Raw genomic sequence first — 20,350 nt, 5'->3', positions numbered from 1 at the left:
CCCAAGAAACATTCCTTTCTCTTGTAGTTCTAGAATCTTCTCATTGTTTCTAAATAGCCTATCATTTTTAGTATACCTGAGCAATGTACAGAGAATTAGAGTATAATTCAATCATCATTATGAAAATTATATTGAAAAATAAGCTTTTTCTCTGTGACAATTAAAATTATTCAGAAAGCCTAAATCTAGGTTCCATGTAAATTATCCTATTTGAATAGATGCCAGGAAAGTAATTTTTTACCTTTGTGCAGCTTGAAAAAGAACTTACAAAATCCATGCTGGATGGACACAAGGATAAAAATCAGACTATGATGTATTAAGCTCTCTATCTCCAATTCCCCTTAGGAGTGGCCGTGCTCAAATATTAGTTGACACTCACCCCATTCAGATATTTCTTGAAACAATTCTCCACTGAAAAAATGATGCTATTAAAAACTTACGTACCACATAGAGTTGTTTCCACATAGCTCCCCAGTCTCTTAATGTTGATGTCATTTCTGTGATCACAGAGTCTTCAGTGGGAATAACCATTTCAAATTGTCTGTGAAATTGAACAACAAGTATATATGCAAATGACATAGACAGTAATCTTCTTTTAAATATTCTAAAAGACCAACTACGAAAGGAAGCTGCCTAGTTATTTTTGGTTCTGCAAACAAACCAGGATCTGAATATGAACTTGTGTGAGGAATGTGATGTGGGTTACGGCAGCACAACACCAGAATGACCAGCCACTCACCTAGATCAAAGTTTAAGCAGTGTGGTGAAGCAACACTACCAGCGAGGTTGTGCACCACGTACAGTTTGATCTCTCAACAGCAACTCACTTAAATTCTCCAAGCTCAAAAGTCCTTGTATGTAACCTGAGGTTACCAGGCTATCTAGACTGTGAGATGGCTCTTGCCTTCCAAGCGCTATGGCCATTGGGCTCAAAGAAAGTGAAAGGCTCATTTAATGATCAGGATATGATGGCTGCAAACATCCAAACTAACTCAGTACTATAAACAACTAGACATTGAGGTACTGACTGAATATTCACTTGATCTCATTAACACCTCATTTTTATTACTTGCAAATAGGACCATGAAAAATTATTACTAGTATCAGTAATGTTGTCACGCATCTCAGAACTTATAAAGGATTTAAGACATCACAGGTATTTGAGGATCCATTGCAGAATGCTCCTCTCCATGATTAGGGTAATATATTCCTTCTATTTCTTTTCTGTGTGTCAGAAACTATCCTTGGAAAATATTCATACCAATATTAGCAGGGTATCTATGGTGGTCCTGATGTTGAGAATATATATAAGGAGATGGAGAGAAAAAACCAGATTGAATTTGTTTTCTGCATCCTATCTTTGACATACAATAACCTTTATTTTTTCATCTCTCATTTCTTTTTTTTAAATTCTTCATTTTTGTGTAGGTTAAAATGGGTAAGTGCCTGTAATTCTACTTGCCAAAAGAATGCTAATTGACTATACTGAGGGGGATTATCTTCTTCATTTGAGTATATTTTTCTAAGGACAATATTCAGTGTTCAGTGGACACTGAACCAGGTTATGCAGATGATCAAGGGGAATTTTTATTTCTTATCATGAGGCTATTGACTGTTCTGTGTTCCTTCTTGATGTTAAGTCCAAAGGGTACCTAATTGTCTTTTGTAAAGTTTTCTTGGCAAGTATGGGAATTAAAATCTTGCCTTGATTTCTTCACCAACAAAGCCTCATTTCATACTTCTGCTAAAATACCCTACGAATATTTTAATTCTTTCTAGAGCTTAAACATAGCTGAAGATGTAAAACCAGAAATAAAAGTAAACAGTAATATATGAACTGTGACATACACAGAACCTTTTATCAAGTCTACGTAACTAACATTTTTAAATGGAAATGCATTTATTTTGCTTTTCAAGCAGCTGTTGTGATTTAAATGATGAGTATTTGGAGACAGGCATTATAAAATGATGAACGGAAAGTCTGGGAAGGAACATTGAATTCCTAAGAAAACTCAACAACCTACTTAACATTTAAAAACTGACATGACCACAGCAAGAATTAAACAACGAAGAAATGACCTCACCATTCACAAACTATAATTTAAGGACCCCCAGCCCCAACCCCCATCAGTTTTGCACTGCTCTGAGACCCAGGAAAGAATATAAAGGCAATTTAGTCTGTGGGAAATTGGTCTGGGGTTTGCTCAACCAAAATGTACATTTTTAAGAAGCACAAAATTGCCATTTTAGGTGAGCAGCTGTTTCCTCTTAATTATACCAAAATCAACATTCAAACAGTCTGACATAAGTAGCTGCCCCTGAAATTATATTCTGTTGAGTTATTCTGAGATGTACATTGCAGTTATTTCATCCTGGTGGGCCATCAGTCTGCTAATCCCCTTAAAATAAGACAGGCAACATCAAAAGCCTAAAGAGATTGCTCTCTGGGAAAGCAATCATCTGGCAATACGTGTTCTCAAATGTTTTCAAGTTAAAGTTTTTCTTCCAGTTAACAGTCCTAGAACCTGAAGTCTCCATCAATTCTAACTTTTTTTTTAAGAAAATAAACTTTGGTTAAACCCTGAGGCTCTCTTGCTCTATATAATGCTCATCATGCCCTCTGTCAGGTGTCAAATCCACACCAAGTCTTAAACTAACAGGACCAAATTTTGAGACAATTTTATCCATCTTTAAACTTCCTCAGAATCAAGGGAGCCAGATACTAACCAGTTACAGACTAGGACAAACAAACAAGGTACTTGTTTCAATTAAAACTATGTCCCCCCCCAAAAAATAAAATAAAATAAAATAAAATAAAATAAAAAAACTATGTCCCACCACAACACATTTTCAGAGAGAGAGGACTTAAACTACACAGAGTGATGCTTGACATCATCTTTGCTAGCATGCTGTCTATTTTCTCTTCCTCAGTCTGCACGTAGGATGGGGGCAGGGTGGCTCTCTGCTCTGGAGGGTTTTTAGGATCAGGGTTGGGTTTGGGGCAAAGGCAGCAAAGAGACTGGCTGCAGGGGTTGGCCCAGGTGGATCCTTTAAGGGACAGGGTAGAAAGACCCAGATCACTAGGCCAGAAAGGTAGGAACAAAGAGTAGAGGTGTGTTTTCTGGACGGTCCCTTGGTTTACTTGAGGAGGGCTGGATAGACACTGGCTGGAGAACTCCAAAAGGACTAATAACTCTGCTTGACTCATTTCTAGTGGGTTATATCTGCACAATATTTCTGAAGGACACACATTCATTAAAAGAGTAATAGTAGTGGCAATTATCAGTATTAGAAATATATTTTCAATCTAATATTTTAAGTACTTACTACTACTACTATCAAAAAAGGTCTTAATGACTGGGATAACCATGATGGTATTGTCACTCACCTAAAGTCAGACATCCTGGAATGTGAAGTCAAGTGGGCCTTAGGAAGTATTACTACAAGCAAAGCTAGGAGAGATGATAGAATTCCAGCTGAGCTATTTCAAATCCTAAAAGATGACGCTGTTAGAGTGCTGCATTTAATATGCCAGCAAATTTGGAAAACTCAGCAGTGGCCACAGGACTGGAAATGGTCAGTTTTCATTCAAAACCCAAAGAAGGGCAGTGGCAAAGAATGTTCAAACTACCAGACAACTGCACTTATTTTACATGCTAGCAAGGTTCTACTCAAAATGCTTCAAGCTAGGCTTCAGTAGTATGTGCATTGAGAACTTTCAGATGTACAAGATGGGTTTAGAAAAGGCAGAGGAACCAGAGATCAAATTGTCAACATTCACTGGATCACAGAGAAAGCAAGGGAATTCCAGAAAAACATCTTCTGCCTCACTGACTACACTAAAGCCTTTGACTGTGTGGATCACAGCAAACTGTGGAAAATTCTTCAAGAAATGGGAATACCAGACCACCTTACCTTGTCTCCTGAGAAACCTATATGCAGGTCAAGAAGCAACAGTTAGAACCCGATATAGAACAATGGACTGGTTCAAAACTGGGAAAAGAGTACGTCAAGGATGTATATTGTCACCCTGCTTGTTTAACTTATATGCAAAGTACATCAAGCGAAATGCCAGGCTAGATGAGTCACAAGCGGGAATCAAGCCTGCTAGGAGAAATATCAACAACCTCAGATATGTAGATGATACCATTCTAATGGCAGAAAGTGAGGAGGAACTAAAGAGTTTCTTGATAAGAGTGAAAGAGGAGCATGAAAACGCTGGCCTAAAACTCAACACTAAAAACAAACTAAGATCATGACATCTGGTCCCATCACTTCATGGCAAATAGATGGGGAAAAACTGGAACAGTGACAGATCATATTTTTGGGTCTCCAAAATCACTGCAGACAGTGACTGGACCCATTAAAAGATGCTTGATCCTTGGAAGGAAAGTTGTGACAAACTTAGACAGTGTATTAAAAAGCAGAGATGCCACTTTGCCAACAGAAGTCAAAACTGTGGTTTTTCCAGTAGTGATGTATGGTTGTGAGAGCTGGACCATAAAGAAGACTAAGCACTTTAGAACCGATGCTTTGGAATTGTGGTGCTGGAGAAGACTCTTGAGAGTCTCTCGGACTACAAGGAGATCAGACCAGTCAATCTTAAGGGAAATCAACCCTGAATATTCATTGGAAGGACTGATGCTGAAGCTCAGCATCAGCTGAAGCTCCAATACTTTGGCTACCTGATGCCAAGAGACGACTCATGGGAAAAGACCCTAATTCTGGGAGAGATTGAAGACAAAAGGAGAAGGGGTTGGCAGAGGATGAGATGGTTGGATAGCATCACCCACTCAATGGACATGAATTTGAGCAAACTCTGGAAGATCATGGGAGACAGAGGAGCCTGGTGTGCTGCATTTCATGGAGTTGCAAAGAGTCAGACAGGACTTAGCGACTGAACAATAACAATAACACGAAAGGATATGTTTTTAAGCCCAATTAGGAAAATAATGGCAGACTCAGCTACTTATGATCAGCTGTGAATCTAGGAAATTCCTGGATTTAGATATGACTCAGCATTTGATGGCTATGACTACTTGCTTCCCTACACAACAGGAAACCAAGAAGAACCAACTCCTTTTGTTTAAGATTAGGTAGATTCCACCATTTCCAGACAATGAGAGACCTCCAGTGCCCTAGATTGTCCAACATACAGATGTGGTTCTTTCATTTTCTCCACAAACTGCCTTAATGCCATCTGTCTTTTATCTAACAACACAAACAATGGCAAGAATCTATTCATTTTTTCAAGACAATAAGTCTTTCAAATTCCAAAATAAGCAATGATTGTGTGAAAACTCTCCATCAATAAAATTTACTTCTTACCCTTTGTTCTTTACACAGGCATTTTTCAAGTGAACGTAGCTGGAAGGAAATATACCCTGGAAGAGAAAATGTGAAGGTTATGTCTATTCCAGCAGAATAACTTTCATAAGTCATATATATATAATATCACCACACAACCATAACAATACCAGGAAGATGGAATCTCCAACACATTCTCTAGGTGAAATCTATTGTAGCTTATAACCAGTCATTTTATTTCAAATGTTTATCAGTTTACCAATTTAGAAATACTTTAAAATAAATATAATCAAAACATTAAATCCTGCTCAAAAATAAATTCTATATATAACAGAAATTTTTTGTATTTTCAAGAATTCTATATAGAAAGCATGTTAAATAATTTTTTAAAATATTGCAGTTTTGAAAAAAGGGGTTTTAATTTGCTTCTTTTGGTTGTAGTTCTTTTTCTTGTCTTCAAACTACTCATGTGTCTATTTGAAAATACATACTAAAAAAATACCACTACTATGAATTTAGAAACAGTATATTACATGTTTAGGAATGATCCTTAATGAAAACATAGCAGCAAATCATCACCAGGCTGCCATTCTGATGGAACAAAAATTAAACAAAAGAAGACACGCCAGCTTAAAGCTCTTTATTGTAGGGAAAGGCTAGGGCAAGGAAATTGTTCCTTTGTTCTAAATGAGAAATTGAAAAAAAAATTTTAAAAAGAGTAATTTTATTATCCATTAAATGACAATATTCTCTGAATGATTTTTTATGCACAATTAAATGGAAAATTCAATTAAATATTTAGGAAAAACAAATGTCATTTGAATACATTATCACCATTGTGGGTCCAAGGATAACATAAAATTTAACTAGCAAGCTCTGTACATACAACAGTAGTAAATAGGCATAGGTTTAAAAAAAAAAAAAACCACCATTTTTTTTCCTTTGGAGTTTAAATTTACCTCAATATGGTAGGAATAGCAAATAAGTGTAATTATTGGAATTAACAAGAAGTCAGAAATTGAGTTTCTTTAGAAGAGAAATAAAAGCACAAAATCTTAACACTTTTTAAAGTATGTTCAAAATGAAAAATATTGAAGTTATATATGTATGTGCCTGCAGATGTCCAAAAATAACTTTGAGTGAGAGCTAAAGTAAAGAGTCTCCTTTAAAATGACCTAAAATAAATGAAATAAAGTAATTAACACAGTTGGATGATCCAGGAAAAAAGGTATACTTAAACAGAAATGCAGGCAAAATAGATTAGATTACTTGTATTTTGGAAATGAGAAATGACACACTTTATCTACAATCCTAAGAAAACCAGAATTAAACCAAAACATAAACATGCGTGTAAGAAAATATTAGTGAATGTGGATAGCATGGGTAAAGATGGGAAGATAGGAACAAAGTCGAAAAATATAGAAGTAAGGATTAGTGTTAACATCATAAACTACACAAAGGAAAGGTAAAAGAAAACTCATATTACTTCCTATTATAATTCCTTAGGATTTATATAAATATATAAATGATAATGAGTCTTAGTTTCTGTCTGGAATGGTAAGAAAGATGGACTCTTTATAATTTGATTTTCCCACATTTCAGCTCCTCACTCCTAAAGGGACTCATAACATACCTAAAATAAACCACTCTCCACACCAACTTTTACAAATGATATCACAGAAAATAAAGATTAAATATCTCTAGTCATTATGTCTTTTGGAATATATATTTCTGCTGCCTGAATTTTAATTTAGCTTTCTGCAAAACTCACACTTCAAAAAGATTTTGTTTATATATAATAAGCTTATTAAGGTCTTCTCAGTATAAATTTCAAGAGCTACACAGGATTATCACTTGAATAGTATATCTTAAGTATAAAATCTAAGTTCAAAGGAATTTCCAAAATTATGAAGCTCTGTATTGCCATTTAGTATTTCAACTAAGAGTCCCAACTGTAATTTCAATTGTATAAAGAAATAAAGTAAATTAACTGTCTTTCTTAAAGATCCCATAATTACAGTTAAAAGTAATTATTTTTACCTTGATATTTGGGTTTTTTAAGGCAAATCCTCTGTACCAGCCTGTGGAGAAATAAACATGGTCATATTTCAAGAAATCATTATAATACTTTGAAGAAATCATTAGAAATCAATGTATCTTTTGCTGACAGACTTTACCTTACATGTAGATATTCTAGGTAGAAACATGTGGGAATTGGAAGTCGGCTAGACTATAAAAGTCAAGTGACTACAAGTTTAAGTCTATCAATAAAATCACTTAAAAACTGTATTGGAAATGTACATAAAAAATACAGACATGCATAATGGAAATAAAGGTTTGATAATCAGAGCACTGGGCTTAAATTCTGGTTTTACTATCAATAAGTATTAGCTGTTGAAATCTTGGGCAAGTTAAGTGACCTCTCTGAGCCTAGTTTCACTCCATTTTATAAAATGTCACACTATATCTCAAAGAAATTCAAGAATCTACACAAGATTTAATATAGCTCGAAACTGTCTTTGCCTGAATACAAAGCCCTGACTCTACCATCAAAGAACAGTGCTTAGCCAGCAATTCTGTACTGAACTCACAGATCGCCTACCATCTTGGGTGAGGATCAGTCTGATAGCATAAGAAGAAAGAAGCCAGGTCTCATCCACTTGGAGCATTAATGGCACTCTTTCATCCAATGTCCCATCAACTGACTCACCATACTTTTTATTCTGCAGAATGTCTATTACTTAACCTCCAAAGTGACTCAGTAAGTTTTACAGCACTGTCTTTAAGGGGGAACATAACTTTTTATAGCTTAAAACAATTACAGAGTATACATATAAATACATATATATATATATATATATATGAATTTATATAGCTAATATACATGTGTGCTCAGTTGGTTAGTTGTGTCTTGCCGGGAGCCAGCATGAGGAATTCCACCAGTGACAAGGTCATGCGGCAGAGCTCTGATGGCAAGGCTAATCAGACCTCAGGTTTTCCCCCTGGAATTTCCTGAGCATCCACCCCCCAAAAAATAAGAATCTGCCTGCTTTTCCACTCTTCTAATATTCTCTGGAAAAAGTCAAATCAGGGCTTTAGTCTTCTGCATTTGAAAGGGATGTTTCAGTTAAAACCCCTCTGATAGCTCTCTAGCTTGCCTAACAGGTTCCCCTGGACCTCTTACAGCTTGTGAATTGCTTACAGCCCCCCAACCACAAGAGGCACAGAGCTTAAAGCATCTTAAGATACAGAGCCTTTTCTAAGAGCTAAAAATCGTATTGGTGACGGGTTTTCACTGTTGACTCAATGATTGCCGCCAGACCTCCATATTCTTTATCTTTTAGGCACCTGGGAGGATGTTAATCAATGTAAATGGGATATGGAAAAAGATATATAGTAGTTTTGATGTTAGCAACACTAGACTTTTGAGTTAATTACTTTTCTCTTTGTTATGTATCACTGCACTCCTCTTGTGTCCTTGCTACGTAAGAATGTAACTTTATTTAGTGCTTTCTGAGAGTGGCACCAGACTTTGGGAAGACCAACACAAATAAGTCTTCTAGTTAACAAACCCTTATCAGAAAAAAGGCTGTAAAATGTTAATTGGCCCTTTTTGGCCAGAAGATGATGTAAATCACCTAAGACTTGTGTATACAATTAGGTATGCAGAGAGAAAAGCCTGGTTTTGATAAGAGTCTGGGCTGCTAACGCTGCATAACTTTGTGTCACCCATTGATCTCCATGTTTTATTGAAAGTATAAAAGGCCTTCTGAACAACAGGGGCCGGAGCCAGTCGCTGGACTGGTTTCCTCCGTGTCTCTCCTCTTTACTCTAATTTCAGGCTGAATTCCCATCTGGAGCGGGGCAGCTCACCATGTCCACTTACCTGTCCCGGCTTTTAAGATCCACGCGAGGGGGAGCCCAAGGCGGGGCAGCCCGGATATTCAAGTGGGCGCCGGTGGCCCAGTGTAGATGGTGCAAGCTCCTCATCTGGAACGTTATTGGCCTTCCCCGTAAGCCAAGTTATTCAGCCCTCTTTTCTCCACCTAATTTTCCTACTACACTATTTCTTCCTAATCTAATCTTATATTTCTATATGAATAAATAAATAAGTTCTCCTCACCAACGCCATCCCCGCTTCGAATTCCCTGAATCCACTAGGGCTGGACCCCGGCAGTGTCTGACTCTTTGTGACCCCATGGATTGCAGCCCTCCAAACTCCTCTATCCATGGAATTTTCCAAGAAAGAATACTTGAGTGGGTTACCATTTTTTACTCCAGAAGCTAATATACAGCCTCCTATAAATGTATTATTTTCAACTTACTGTTTCTTCAACTATAGAAACCATTTTGCTTATTGGAAGAAATTATTTTATCATAAAACCAATGTTCTATTGAATTGAATCTTTTTGATTAACTGAACTTTTAGAAAGAAGTATTGAGTTTTGTATTTAAATATTTTTGTTCCTCATGAGTTTTCTTAAAAAAATATTTTGTAAAACACCATTTTACAATCAGCCTGGAAAAAGTAGAATGAATTGAGAATTGCAATCTATAATGTCAGGATTTATTAGATTCCTTAAAGACATCCACCCAAGAGATAGATCCATTCTTAAATAATTATTTTAATAGTAACCAAAACTTCTTAAGAATTGCAGAAATGTCACAGTGAGGTCTCTGTCCAACTACACCATACAGAAAGATGTTTACATTACAAAACAGCTCCCATTAGCTGGTAAGTATATTTTCACCCATTCATAACAGATTTTATATTTATCTGTAAATGAAGTGGAAACAGACAAAATATATCTGGCAATGACAGAGAAAAACCTTATATTTTTAAATATATCAGTGACACTGGATAAAATAAATGTCCATGTATCACCACCATTTAACGACAGGCTCTAAATAAAAGTAATAGTTCTATTTGGGAGAACACAATTTTATCAATAATGAATCTTAATTTGATAGAGTCTTACCATATTATAAATTCCTAATAAGGACAATGTATTGAGAGGAAAATCATATTTTTGGATATGCTGATGGGACTTTACAATATGGCCATTTTGTTAAGAAAACAAAGTAGTCATTTTATCTGGGATCTTTTTAAGGACTAGCATTTAAGGATGTTTTGTTACAAGGAATAGAAGCATTTGAGAACATACTAGGTTGATTTAATGAGGTACCTCTTATATAAATTAATCATACAAGTTCACCTAAGATTTCAAATGGAGGAAATAACTTCACTCCAAATTTGGGGGAGGTGAGGAGGAAGAGTTTATAGGACTAGAGCAGAGCTGGCCAGGGCAGGAGTCCCACCCCAAGGAATCTGGCTACGCAATCTCGGTTAAAGCATTTCTGCTCTGGACCTCTGTTTCTTTCTGTCCTGGGGAGCCCACCAGACTCTTGACATTCCAAGAAAGGCCCTCGAGTTTGGCCCTGAGTCATGAACTGTCAGAAATTCAACAGTCTCAATTGCATCTAGTGAATATAAATAAATAATATTAGGAAAAAATATAATCAGTTTAAAAATACCAAACAATGTTTTCCCATAAGCCAAACATTGAACATGCAAGGAAATAATTTTGTAAAAAATGGTTCATTGTGACTAAGGGGAAAATTCCGGAGATTAATAGAAGTATGAAAAGAATTTGTAAATTTTATGAGCTGCCCAATGCTGAGGAGATCGTTTACCCAACTGCAAACGATCAATACTAGTCTACTTACCATCACACTTCTCCAGGATCTGAACTGTATCTCCAATTTCCAATGACAGACCATATGGCACAGTTCCTCGAAAACTGGCAATAACTGTAAGAAATGACACAGAATATATGGGGATAATCATGTCAGTAATGGCCAGTTACACTGCTTCCTATTGCATGTTACTGACCAGGAAAAATGAACGTGAGCAGGAAATACACACTGATAGTTAGAACTGGCTGTCATATTTTAACGTGACACCTTTCAGAAGAAAACCAAAGTTTACATACTTTGCTAACTGTTTGGTCAAACAAGTGTTATAAATACAAATTTCAAAGGTGTGATAGTTACTAAGATAGTAGACAAAATATCAACATCACTCAATAACATATGTAAACAGATACTGCCTGAAGAGCTGCGCAAGGAGTGTCCCTCGACCTCACTGCTACAATCACTCCCTATTTGGAAGCCCATCCCATGGTAGGGACTCAATAAATACGTGTTCAGTAATAAATGAGGACTATATGTCTTACTCATTAATAAGCTTAGTTGACCTTTCTGCTATGCTGTCTTCAGGATATTTTTCCATACACCACAAGGTCCTCAAGAGAAGGCACTCTGTCCTCACTACTTACTGCTCACTACTGTGTCCTCAGGGTCTAGCCCAGCACATGGTGTTAAAGCAGTCTTCTTCTCTGTAGTAATCAATGGTAATGGTTACTTCTCTCCCCTGGGTCTAAACACATGGCCAAAATGACAATTCCCACATGCCTTAGCTCTCAGATCGTTTGAACTAGGGGAAGTAGGGGCACACAGAGAGGAGGCACCGTTTAGCCTTACCTAATGTTTACAGACTGACTGGTTTCTTAAACACGGTGCGGGGCTGGGCAGGACTGGGATATAATACCAGAGATTAACCATCCCTAGGCAATTTGAGGGGTTAAGAGAGAATGAAGGACAGAGATTCTTCCCAGGAAATTAACACCTGAGTCATAAGAGAGACCAGGCTAGAAAGTAAAGAAAAGGACCTCAACACACAGAAAGAGAAGACACATTTCCTGTTAAATATTTCACATGCTGAAATCATCTTCCAAGTCACATCCAAAAAATGATAGTAGATGCTTCGACCGCCTGATTTTTAAAAGCCCCCAACTTTGGAAGTGAATTTTACAGTATTCTATCTTGCAGATCATAAGATTTAGAAACACCGCCAATCCCCCAAGTAAATTATTGTTATTATTATTGTTGTTAGTGCTATGAATGTATTTTAAAAGCCTGAAGGAACACATGAATCTGTCAAAAATCAAAACATGCCAATAAGTAATGGGCTTTCAGAGAGGTCTAAAGCCATTTTATGATCTTAAAACAAAATTAGCAGTAGCAATCAAAACACAGGACAGAAAACATAGCCCAAAGTATATGAGACAGATAAAAATAACTACAGAGTAACCAAGTTAAAACATTCTAGATAAGCATTAATCCATGATGTCATTTTCTAACTATAACCATAAATACCCTATGACCTCATGTTGATGGCCTCAACAGTGTTTGCTTGAAAAATAATCAAAGGTCTGTTTCTTGACAGATTACTTCAAATAACTTTCAGGGACCTCTTCTTAACAGGAATCAACAACCAAATAGACAGTAGATTAAGTACAATTTAAGACTCCAAAGCAAACTGACCCTCAGAATTGCCTTTTTACACTCATGAAGTTACCTTAACCTCTCACAGCCCTAGTGGTTCAGCCCTGCATTACTGATGCTTTTCCTAGAGGTCTAAGTGTGTGGCTGCCCTAACTCCGCTCATTCTCCGAACACGAATGCCCGTGTTAACTCCCAGGCAGCCAGAAACACCTCCCCTACTGCTGGTGGCTCTCTCCTACCCCATCACCTTCTTGAACATGGCAGTCCCACTCATTAGTTTCATTCTTCACCACCCCTTCACGCCTCAGCCCTTCATGCCACTGTGTTCTGAAATTGCTCTCTCCCTCACTGTCACTACATTCATGTTGCCTTTCAGGAGGCCATCCTCTCTTCTACCACTTCTCTCATACCTTCCAGCCTTCTGCTGTAGATCTACTTTCTTAGCCCTCTTTTCAAAAATTTACTTATTTTCAACTGGAGGATAGTTGCTTTACAATATTGTATTGGTTTCCACCATACATCAGCATGAATCAGCCATAGGTATATACATGTCCCCTCCCTTTTGAACCTTCCTCCTACCTTCCTCCCCATCCCTTCCCTCTATGCAGTCACACAGCAAATTTTCACTATCTATTTTACCTAAGATAATGTATATTTTCCATGTTACTCTCTCAATTCGTCCCACCCTGTCCTTCCCCTACAGCGTCCACAAGTCTCTTCTCTATGTCTGCATCTCCACTGCAGCCCTGCCAATAGGTTCATCAATACCATCTTTCTATATTTCATATATATGCATTAATATCCGAGTTAGCTTTCTTCTTAAATGCTGATGTCAAACAGGCTGGGTGTACGGACTTCCCTGGTGGTCCAGTGGTTAAGACTTCAAGCTTGAACTGCAGGGAACACGAGTTCCATCCCTGGTTGAAGAACTAAGACCCCACGTGCTGAGTGGCCAAAAACAAACAGAGAAACAAAAAGGCTAGGTGTAGGAAGAGAACATCAAACTTGGTATCATGAGATATGGGTATGAGCCCAGATCTGACCACTTATTAGCTGTGTGATTTGGTCCAAGATCCTAATCTCTCAAGAGTCTCCAATACCTCATCAGGAAAATGGGGTCAATGATAAAGAACCTGCAAAAGGTAATAAAGGATTAAATAAGGCTTCTCAGAGCAGACTTTCTTGATATACATCCTCTCACCCCAATTCCATGTGCTCATAGCACCATATACCACTTAACCAGCCTCCCTTATTTGCGCAAGTTTTGGAAGGATGTCTCCTGCAACAGACTGAAAATTCCATGGATATAAGAACTAGGTAGGTTTCAGTTCCCAGTTGTCTATATAATTCAGTATAGAGCCTGGCACACAAATTGAGCTCAGTAAATAATCACTGAGGGAATGAATGAGGGCAGAGCCATTCCTGTTAAGTGTTCTGGTCTTAGGCAGTCAGGTTCCTTTATTACGGGCAATTCTATTTTAAGAGGGCACACAAAATTCTAAGAAGCAAACTATATTACCTGTGAAAACTCATTCTTTCACAGGAAATGTTTAAAACTGGGATGATAGGTTGTTTGGGTCATAACTGCACATCATCTCATTTCTTACCCAAGGAGTCTATGTGGGTGAATTCTGACTTCACTCTTCACCTATATAATATCTGATAACTATTAAAGGCGAGCTATTATGTTCTTCACTCTCATTGAGCTTCAGATGCCTCCTCTATAAAAGAAGGAGTTGAACAAGGTGAACTGAAAGGTCCTGCCAGCCTGCAATCCTGAGAGTCTGGAAGAAGTCTTTCAGCTCAGCACGGACAGGGTATAATATATGACTGAAGCACTCTGTCCCCAAACCAGCCTTGCTTCGGTGTTAGTCACTGCCTGAGTTCTGAAAGAATGGACATTGGTCCCCACCATCTGACAAAGCAGAAGGGAAGGTCTGCTCTCAGCATCTCCTACAAAGTCCTTTACCACTGCACTCCCGTTCCTTTCCAGGCTCCCATCCCACCTACCTCTCCACACAATGCCCTCCACACTACCATACCCAAATCCCCACCAGGCTCTTTCATGCAGAACTCAGTGCCTCTAAGCGTACTATCCCCCTTAGGGGCAGCTGCCTTCCCCGCCTCTTCTACACAGGAACTGCAAAGTAGCCTGAGTTGAAGGTCTAGCTCCAAGGTTAACTCTTTGAATTTCCTGATGCGACCCTTTCTCTTTCCCCATCCTTGGACCCAAATGAAATCAATTTTCTTTTATCTATGCTCCAAGGGGACCATGACCATATCTTAAATCACGCAAGGTATCATATACACTTGACTTATCTTTGTCTTTCTACTTGAAAACTTGAATTGTTTCGAATTCCTCTTCCACACACTAGCATAGGATTATGTTAGCGCATGAACAGAGAATGAATAAACACATGGAATGAATGAATGAAGCCACTGAAAAATGGTACCCAAGTTTTAACAGAGTCAGAGAATGTCAAAGGCACCGCTCATAATTTAAAACGTCTAAAATATATTAAACCACAGATCACATTGGAGAGTAACACTTTTTAAAGATATAGTTCAAGGCAGGACTTTGATCTTTACCTTCTAAAATGGCTAGCCATTTTCAGTCTTTGAATTATGCAAGTAATTCTACCTTGCAATGTACTAAGTTCATGAATGGATGGATAAATGCTGTTTTATTTATGCTTCAGGTTATGCAATTGAAAGGGGAAGGCAGTTCTAGGCCAAAGAGCAAAAGATCTGAAAGCATGATTGACTCGTGTTTACTAATGGTAGCATATATTGTATCATAAAGGAAGGAAAACTGGTTTCGCAAAGCAAAGATTCAAAGAAAACTCAGGCATTCATGAAATCTCAATCTGCATTTCTATCAAATGCACTTGAAACATATGGAATGCTTAGATTCTACTCTGGATACAACTTTTCAAGTAAGCCCCCAAATCCTCCAAGCATTTTTGCATGAAACAAGTCTATAGTTGAAAATTCATCTTGCCACCAGTTGTTATAAACTAGCTCTGTCTTCAAATGAAAGTCTTCTTATCCTATCTTTCCAGGGGGCATCCCAATAATATTTGGGTTTACTGAACATGACCACATACTGTCTTGATTCCCTTATTTTCTTATAAATTGAAAAAGAGCTACAGAAAAGATCACAGAGAATGAATGCTTCATAGAGCTGGAAATACAAAGGTCCAATGCTATTGTTTCAGTCCTAAGGATCCTGAGAATACAGTTTTAAACAGACATAAAAACTACTATATGGTATTGTTTTCATCTCTGCCCATTTGCTACTATATAGAAATTTATTTGGATTAACAAACATGTATATAAACATAGCTTATGTTCCAGTCTTTTAAAATTTTATGTGGGGAACTCCTTGGCATTCCAACACCACTCCATGCTTCTAATGCATGGGGCACAGGTTCGATCCCTGGTCAGGGTACTAAGATCCTGCATGCCACGTGGTATGGCCAACCTCCACCACCCCCCTGCAAAAAAAAAAAAAAAGAACTAGCTAAAATTATGTGTGTAAACTGAAAGTGTTAATTAAATGTATAGTTTAAGCATCTTGAAAATCAGAAACAGTTGCCTCTTATCACATATTATTCCTTTACATAATATCAGTTTAGTATCTAGTGACTTTACTAAAAATTAAGTGGTTTTGAAAAGCATCCTATCTGTAAGTCACCAGTGTTTTCTATGAAGACTGAAAAAGAGCAAAATCGTGCTGTGAAGCAGGAACTTATTTCTCAGTTTCAGTGACATTGCTTGCTCTTGTAAAGAACAAATTCATACCTTAGACTTTTAAACTTACTATGGAGTAATTCAATCACAGAGTTGTGACTTTTAAAAGCAAAAACAGAAACAAACTATAAAAACTACTAGAAGACAATCATGTAGCCCTGCATCACAGATGATACCATATTCATCATCGTGATCAAAATAATATTGACGATGATGCTACACACCACAATTCAAGTCAAGCCTGGCAAACACTGCCCTTGCCCCTTATGGGTTGACAATCTAAAACGAAGGGAACATAATGTGGGGGGGGAAAATGAAATATTTTGTTCCTTGTGACACAAAAGAAGGCAACTCATCCCTCAAAGTCAAAGTTTTGGCTTCATCTTTCTGATAAAAGGATTTCCAACTCAGAAACAGGTTGTGGTCTGAAAGGTCATTTGGAAGTTATTTACAACACAGAACACGATGCATGCTATTGTTCTCGAGTTCTGAGACTATCCCATGGAATCCCATTTAACACAAAATAAATGAAACTCCTGTTTTTCACAACAGAAATGAGCTATGACTGCACCAGAAATTAAATAAACATCTTTATGGGAGTAGCTGTAAAATTCCGAATGCTGGTACTTGAAGCATGTCAGCAACAGTGAGAAGGCAGTGACAGAAGTAGGGGCTTGTAAAGGAACTCAGAGGACATTTAAAACCGGTTCTTTCCATGTTCACGTGCATTTCATACTACATTTCACTCTGGTTTGTCACGAATGTATATCTACATTCAGGTTTATCAGCTTTATGAGTATCATTGTGTGTGTTGGGGGCACACACACATGGAAAAAAGCGGGGAGAAAAAGGTAGAATTTCTGAAGGGTCAGAAGATTTTTTTTTGGATAAGAGCTGGAGGACACAGTGAAAAGGGAAAGGGGATTAAGCAGAACTAAATTCTTTTTTCAGGGATTTTACTTCATAAAATAGGAAAACAGTGGAAGAAGAGGACAAGGGGTCATCTCCTCTGCACATGCACAAAATTCTCCTGTAGGGAAAGATAAAATACGATGGGGAAATCCAAGCTAATAGTCTTATCAAAGACACCACCTTATTTTTTAAAGAGCTGTCTGGATAGGCCTTGAGGGAAGATGAAATGGAAGTCATCTGGAGATTTCTATTGGTATGATCACAAGTGCAGGACAGAACTGTCTTTGTCCCATAGCCCCTTAACATCTTTCCCCTCCATGAGATGAAGTTAAGACCAAAGGGGTCATTTCTACCTTCAAGGGACTCCCAGCTGACCATCAGTGTGACAGCAGAGCCATGGGAGCAGGCGGTCTAGAAAGACTGGAAAAAAAATTTCAAAGGAAACATGGGAGGGGGCAATGGGATGCCTGCTCCTGAATATGGCTTTGATGCTGAAAACGAACTCCATAGGAAAATCAAAGGAAGGCTCACTATGCTCCAGCTTCTCATCCTCATAATTATCATGCATTTGAGATCAGTTCCATTCTGTCTATGCAGGCAGGCCCATGGGGCAGACATATGCATATCGACCAACAGGACTTCATTCTTATGCCACGGGTACCATGGTCAGGCCTTCAGACAGGTCACAGGACTCTCTCGGGCCTAAGCGACTTTGAAAAATCAGAACATGGAATAAAATGTATTCATTTCTGACATTTGACAAGTGCTACTTGAAAATATACTGCTGTCCTTGACTGTTAAGAGGACATTTCTACTGACTGCAGAACTCCATTCTGCCTAAACCACTGCCCTCTGGACTCCAGGCAAACAAAGTAAGGTCATGGTGCAGCCACACCAAGACCCCTCTTCAGAAATGGATGACGTATTCTCCCAGCTGCCGAGAGCATTAGGGCGGTCAAGGGGCAGCCTTCTAGGGTTGCCTCAGCTGAAGAGAGCTGACTTGCCCAAGGCCATGTCCTCTTCCCAGGTGGCCTGCGCCCAGTGACCTTGAGCGCCAGGCCCTCCTGCTGCAACTCTGAAAGGCCACTCCAGCTGAAGTTGACAAAGGCTGTCACTGGGCCAGCATCACAGGTGATGCGTTCTCTCTGCCCAGTCCTACTTCTCCCCTGTTCCTTCCACTGGCGTGACACCCAAGAACACTCTCTGATACATACCCTGTAGCTCATCTCTGCATCTCAGAGTCTGCTTTCTGGGGAGGCCTACCTGCTCCAAGCTTACAGTGTCCTGTGTTCAGAACCGACTTCTTGCCATAACCATTTTCAAGGAAGAAGGAAAGTAGCCTTGTTGAAATACTATCTGGTGGTTTTGCTAAGTTCTTTGTTTATTATTTCTGATCTTCTATGATGGGGGTGTTTCTATTCCCATTTTAGAGATAAAGAAGAGGAAAGAGGCCAACAAGGGAATGAGTGAACATCAGGAGGCTACTGCTCCACACGAAGATTTATTTGAAGACACTGTCACTGTGGCAGGAAAGGAACCCATTTTTATTCCCCAAAGAGTCATAAACATACTCTTCCCCTTGGTTTTAATGTTGCAAAGGCACTTTCCTAAGTGGCTACAAGAACAACTGAAGGTCAAACAGTAGAATTCTGAACTGATGACTGCAACCACCCATCAGTACTTCTAAAAACAACTTTCAGATGATAGAAAAGGTTATGGTTTTGGTCAGCTGCCAGGAAAAAGGAGCATCTTGGAAAACACAGAGTTTAAACAATTATCTCAGAAGTATCTCAGCACCAAGGAAAAGGAGACAATAATGAAAGCTCACAGTACTGCTTTTTTGGGGAGGGGGCAGGGGGCACACAACATGGGGAATCTTAGTAGCCAACCAGGGATTGAATCTGTTCCCCTTGGACTGGAAGTGCAGAGTCTGGATCACCAGGGAGGTCCCCTAAGGGGACAATACTGAATAGGGAGATGAAGGACCTGGGTTTAGCTCCACAACTTATGAACCATGCAGTCTTGAGTCCTATTATTTGCAGGCAGAATGACATCACCTGCCCGGACTAGCTCCCAGAAATGTCATGAGGATCAAACAAATGTATGAGAACTGGATTTGTAACCCTATAAATGTAAGTAAATACAGGGTATTCTTTTTTTCATAGTCACTGTTAACTGGAAGCTTGGAGACTAGGTCTGAATCTGTAACAGACAAAAATAATGTTTCCATTCACAATCATTAAATTAAAAACCCTTGCTTCATTTTGTGATTACAGATTCTCAGAAACCACTTTTAACAAGTTATACTTAGAAAGATTCAGGTTCAACTGCTCCAGAGGGGAAAGAAGGCTGGTACTATTGCTTTTTCTGATAAAACAGGAAAGCATCTTTGGCAAATGAGACAGATTAAAAAAAAAAAAAAGAAAGTAACAGGGTTAAGAAAGATTTTCCTAAAATGCTGAAGCAGAGATAGGAAGGGAAGAAGATTCAGCTTTTAATATACACTCTGCCAAATAGTGCATTATTTGTCCTAGGAATACCAGACAGCATCAGGAGTAAAAATTACAATGCAGACTTCATGCCACAGAAAATAATAACTGCTTTCCCCACACTCCAAGGGAAAAATTTTCACTAAGAAGTAAAATACCATTTCCCAAGCAAACATATTAAATCTGCCACCAAATATTTGGTTTAAAAAAATGTATATATAAAATGTATAGACATGTATATCAATAGTTATATAAAATATATTTCCTCTCCCAATGTGTGATGGTTAATGCTAAAATTATATCCTTTAAGAGAATTTTTGAAACACAGGATTAAGTTTCAACACTGTTTTTTTATATTCAATATTTTGCTATAAGGGAAGAGAAAAAAAACAAAACCCTGTTACATCTTTCTGTGCTCTGTTCTGATTTCTCATTCCAAGTGCTAAATACTCAAAGTCACAAAATGGCACATAAGACCTCAAGTGGTACATCTGGGCCTAGCCATCTAGCCATCTCACCCTCTCCACCTGTACCAGAGGGAC

At 38.2% G+C, this 20,350-nt stretch overlaps 1 protein-coding gene across 4 annotated transcripts in view; it reads right to left on the bottom strand.

The window, feature by feature from the left end:
* Positions 1-20,350, bottom strand: part of DOCK4 (dedicator of cytokinesis 4) — a 471,927-nt gene that overhangs the window by 263,431 nt on the left and 188,146 nt on the right. For all 4 annotated transcript variants that reach the window (XM_060414757.1, XM_012176786.3, XM_027968612.2 and 1 more), the window contains 4 exons: positions 11,035-11,118; positions 7,348-7,388; positions 5,329-5,384; positions 445-541 (listed from right to left, as the gene is read on the bottom strand). In XM_060414757.1, coding sequence (XP_060270740.1) covers positions 445-531 — 87 coding nt within the window. In that variant the 5' untranslated portion in view covers positions 532-541; positions 5,329-5,384; positions 7,348-7,388; positions 11,035-11,118. The remainder of the gene's footprint in view (positions 1-444; positions 542-5,328; positions 5,385-7,347; positions 7,389-11,034; positions 11,119-20,350) is intronic.

The sequence above is a fragment of the Ovis aries genome, chromosome 4, assembly GCF_016772045.2.
Source record: "Ovis aries strain OAR_USU_Benz2616 breed Rambouillet chromosome 4, ARS-UI_Ramb_v3.0, whole genome shotgun sequence".
Taxonomy (NCBI): domain Eukaryota; kingdom Metazoa; phylum Chordata; class Mammalia; order Artiodactyla; family Bovidae; genus Ovis; species Ovis aries.
The sequence above is the reverse complement of the archived record's forward strand: the minus strand, read 5'-3'. Positions and strand labels throughout refer to the sequence as shown.